Source organism: Halyomorpha halys, unplaced genomic scaffold (genome assembly GCF_000696795.3).
Source record: "Halyomorpha halys isolate HHAL.00 unplaced genomic scaffold, Hhal_1.1 Scaffold700.1, whole genome shotgun sequence".
Taxonomy (NCBI): Eukaryota; Metazoa; Arthropoda; class Insecta; order Hemiptera; family Pentatomidae; genus Halyomorpha; species Halyomorpha halys.
In genome coordinates this window covers 229,549-234,489 of record NW_027116789.1, presented here as the reverse complement: position 1 = coordinate 234,489, position 4,941 = coordinate 229,549, and the positions used below count along the sequence as shown (strand labels likewise).

General features: G+C 28.1%; 1 protein-coding gene across 1 annotated transcript in view; it reads right to left on the bottom strand.

Annotated features, from left to right (window-relative positions):
• LOC106685477 (la-related protein 1) overlaps positions 1-4,941 on the bottom strand; it is a 13,602-nt gene continuing 8,661 nt past the window's right edge. Inside the window, exons 5-7 of the mRNA XM_067053473.1 lie at positions 3,753-3,886; positions 2,440-2,535; positions 1-550 (exon numbers count right to left, since the gene is read on the bottom strand). Coding sequence (XP_066909574.1) covers positions 500-550; positions 2,440-2,535; positions 3,753-3,886 — 281 coding nt within the window. The 3' untranslated portion in view covers positions 1-499. The remainder of the gene's footprint in view (positions 551-2,439; positions 2,536-3,752; positions 3,887-4,941) is intronic.

The following is a 4,941-nucleotide window of genomic DNA, read 5'->3' as shown; positions in this document are numbered from 1 at the left end:
TACTGTTAAAATAAAAAGTATCAAAAACAATGGTAAAACTTTACAAATTTGTTATTTATTAGATATAAATTAATTAATAATTTACAATCTTAAACTAGTATTTGGCATATAATTTAATAATTGACAAGAGTTTCAGAAATCAATGTCCAGATTAGCAACATAAGAATTCATATCACAGAGCTGAATGAATGAAAATACCATGAAATAACATAATCCCACATGTATAATATTAACTTAAAATAACTGCTAAACTGATGGGGCAGATACACCGCTGGCCCAAAGTTTAGGACCAAACATTTTTTTATTTTAATATATATATTTTTGAATCAATAACACTAAGCTAAAATAGCATTTCAAGAGGATCTTTAATCCATAGAAATTATACAAAATAATCAAATTTCAGAAAAACATACTTTCAACCACCAGTAAAAGTAAGTAAAAAAGTAAAAAACTATGTGACCTTATAGAATGAAGCTCAAATCAAAACCATTAGTAGTTCTTAGGCTATGTTATGTTGTTCATTTTGTTTTTTATTTCTGGCAATTCTCCTCTAAAATAAAAATAAAAATATAAACATACAGCTATAATCAGGCTAAAAGTATATTATATAATTTATAAAGAACAATCTGTAAAGTAAAAAGTTAGTAAAATTTATATGGATAAATTAATTTCAGAATATTGGTACTTTATAAAAGCAAATAGATTTTATTACTAAAGAAGCAAAAGATAAACAAAATAAATTATCTTCTCAAGGTATAATTGCAAACTGAAGTAAAACAGCAACTTTTAATTTTTAAATAATAAGCAAATTATTTTGAAGGAAATAATCAACAAGACAAGTTAAAGAAGATTAAATGTACACATATATCCAAAACATAATGATTCCTTGTGCATTTTAATCAGACAAAAAGTTAAAAATGATTGCATAAGTATGAGGAAATAACATAAATAACTAAAGGAACTCCACAAATAGGGCACATCAACAGCCTGGTCGATTCTCCTTAGCTCTGAAATTCCCTAGTCCTATGATTAATTATGAAACTCATATGCTGAGAACCCATCTTATGAATACTTTGCTGTATATACAGTATAGTGCCTATATGCTGAACTGTCTTATTATTAGTATAATGTTTCAATTTGATCTGCTTTTTTTAGACTAGATATGATATGTGCTATCTCAGGTATGCATTTATAGAGGATGATGTCCAAATTTGTGCTATCTGTGGCATGGATTTATGGCCGATAACGTCCAAATAGAATACATGTTGACTCATGAGATATTAATCGGTATTTTAACGACTTAAGGCTTTGATGTAATGCAAGAATCATTTCTAACTTTAGTAAGGCATGTTCTACATATCTATTGAGTGAGTGTGAGATCTGAAACTCAAGCCAATATACATATTTCATACCACCACCATATCTGTGATGTTATTCTGGGTCAGAGAGTTCCCTAAAATTGAAATTTATTAGACCAAGGTTTGTCTCTTGCAGTGTTGCTCTTTCCATTAGCATTTGCCATTTTTAGAAGTGACAAAAAAGATCAATAGGCCCATTTCCTTAATCCCTTCACCATTACCAGAGGTTCTGTTAAAGGTACGATACAAGGTTAGTGCCAAATAAACATGAGAAAGTTTCTAATATCACTTACAAATGTTTTGTTTTCAAGGATGTGGTCAATCAAATTAGAGAGGTGCTATCTTAGTAGAAATATACACCTTTATGGTATGAGAAAAGAGATGGCTTCCAAATACAAAATTGATCACTGTCAATCATTCTATTTTTCATGGTAATGCTTTCCTCAATTACCCTACTTTTCAAGTGCACAGTATCTTCCAAAAGTCATTTTTGAGATTTGAATATCATTTTGATTAGAAAAACTATTTCTTTAGTTTAATGTAATCATTTTATTAATTTTAATACACTATATTTGGTCCAAGAAAATGGTTAACTTATTATAAATGTAGTAACTTGTGCATTGGTTGATTAGGGAGATAGTGCATTCACACTAAGCAGAGAAGTATTGTTGGCAGGAATAACTCCTCAATATATTACCGTTTGCTTTTAATTACTTCCAAATTATACATTGGACCTGAATTTGAGGCTCTTTTAGAATGGTTTATTCTGGTTAACATTGGCAAACCTAATGTAAAATATTTTACTGATTAATTTGCGGTTTTCTGTAATTTCCACCTAGGAGCAGTAATTTCCAAGATAAACACCATTTCCTAATAAAAGATATATACAAATAAAACATACATCTAGCTAAAACAACCTTAGACATATATCAAGCAAATTATAATAAGATATTTTCTATTAACCTCCTCAATAAAGTTATCATCAATGCATCTCCCCACTAATAAATTCTGTTATATTCACATGATCATTTAAAAAATTAATAATTAACTAAAAAAAATTATGATAGAGAAAGGATCTTACATGGCGAGTTTTTAACAAACCACAGTTGTTGCTCTGTTTGGCATCCTGAAACACTGCTTTTCCACACACAGTTTTGACTTCCCCTTCAGTGCTGATCTGTTGTAAAATAAAGTCTTTAAAAATAAAAATGGTAACAGAAGAATTTAACTACATTAATGAATCTAAATACAATTAAACTAATAATATCATAAAATATTTCTTCTTGAGAAGTAAATAACCAAACATTAAAAAGTTAAACAAACAATTATAAGCCCTTGAGGAAAATATAACACAACATTGTTTATTATATTATATATCAAATTAAATTATAAAACAAAATAAACCAGAGCCATATAATTTATCTTAGTCAGAACTAGGGAGTAGCAATAGGAGCATTGGTCCCTGGCAGCAGAATCAAGGAAATAGAAGATTTCAGGTGAAATTTCTTTTTTATTTAAACTAAAAAATATTTGTTTAATATATTTAAAAAATATTTTTTTAGTTTTACCTAAAATCAGCAAATAAAATGAATTAATGCTATAAAATTATATTTATTTTGAATTATTTAACCTAAAATACTGCTATAAAACCATTGATATTTAATGGGAAGGGAAGGTGAAAGACGGTATGGCAAACTAAAGCTTATCTACCTAGCAAAACTTTTAGTGCAAGCCCAGTGATTTTATTGTACTTTGTTGATTTAAAATTCTATTTTTTAATATGCAAACAAAAAATATTTGCTATGGACTAGGTAGTCAGAGATAGTTAAAGATAATATATTTATTGCTTAGTCAAATAACAGTTAAAAATAAATGAAAAGAAGAACAAAATGTTTTAATTTAATGTTAATATTAGTAAACATTGATACAAAATAATGCTTGTACAGAATCTTCCTTTTCTTCCTTTAATCCATATTTAATTGTCAAAATTAGGTATTTATAGCAGACCATAGATTCAGTATGAGGAAAAGATGGTCGGGGGGTGCGCTAAGTAATGATACACAAATAAGTACAACATTTTTTTAAGTTATAAATTTTTACTTATTTGTGTATCATTAATGACCAGATTTACAACAAATTATATTTTAATATAACTTATTGAATCCTATCAGTGTTAAATCCGAACAGAAACTTTAATTACCCTGTAATTTTAATTATATCAGTTGATAAACAAATAAAATATTCTTATTTGATGAATTCTTGATGTTCATGTTGATACAAATTGATGTTTAAGAATTCTATTTGTACTGATAAAGATTCATTAAAAATTGACAAATATGAAAATCACTAGTAACATCATTATTATAGTAAAATTAAAATTAAATATTCTCATACCTTCTTGTCTCTGAAATCATCAATGGTCTTGTAATTAGACAAGATTTTTTTTAGTTTGGGATCAATTTTTAGTTTGGAGCTATACTTATAGTACTTAAGAAATGACCAAAATTTTTCAAGACCATATAACTGACCTGAAAAATAAAATAATTTCTAAATGAATTTTGCCAAAAAATGCATAATTCTAAAAAAAAAAAAATTAGTACAAAGTACTTTAGAGAAATCAGTACTCTCTTTTTAAAATACTATGTTGTTTATAGTTGTACTACTTACAAACAAAGACAATATTATGTGCAGCAGCTTCAACATATGAAAAACAACCCAGAGAACTCAGCTTAAGCAACAGGGATAATGAATCAAGAAGAAGGAAAATAACGGATATATGCGATTTATATTTTGTAATTGGAAAATATAACTCTAATATATCAAAATAAAAGTCAAAGAAGAAAAATAGAAACTTATTGATGCATCCAAAAAAAAAGTGAGTGACAAGAAATTTAGTAGATGACTGGAGGTGAGGAGGAGAGCTGTAAAATACCATTGTACTGTAGAAGAAGGTTATTTTCTTGCTTATTCTGCTTGTCCAGAATGTGTGTGTGTTCAGTTAATAAAGGTAAGGTAGTTGACAAGCAAGATGACTTAATAGGATGAGACCAAGGGGTGACAACCACTATATCTCAGAGGATGGTAACCTCTATATCTTCAAGGATAGTAACCTCGTCCTACCTGAGTCATGCAGGAAGGTGCCTTCATCCTAGGAGAGAGATCATGTCAAGGGTGAACAAAAAATAACCATTTAGAAATCAGGATCAGCTAAAATTTAAAACTATCTCAAGTAGAGTATATGGATCAGTGATTAAATAGGGTTTTTTTTTTTGTTTCACATCCCCTTTATTCATAAAATAGTTACAAAATATAAACATATGTACAATACAGTATATATATATACAATTTGTTGATTTTTGGCCTTTTACTGGAGCTGTGCTCCATTCTAAGGGATGGCACGATATAATACAAAATTTTTTGAAATTCCACTGTTCAATTTGAAAATATGTTAAATAAAAAAAATAAGGTGCTGGGGCGCACTTCAATTTTTTTTGACTTTTCACTAAACCTAAAAACACTAAAACTACAAAACTAAAACTGAAAATTGTGTCACTGTCACTTTTGCTGGGTTAAAGTTGTGATG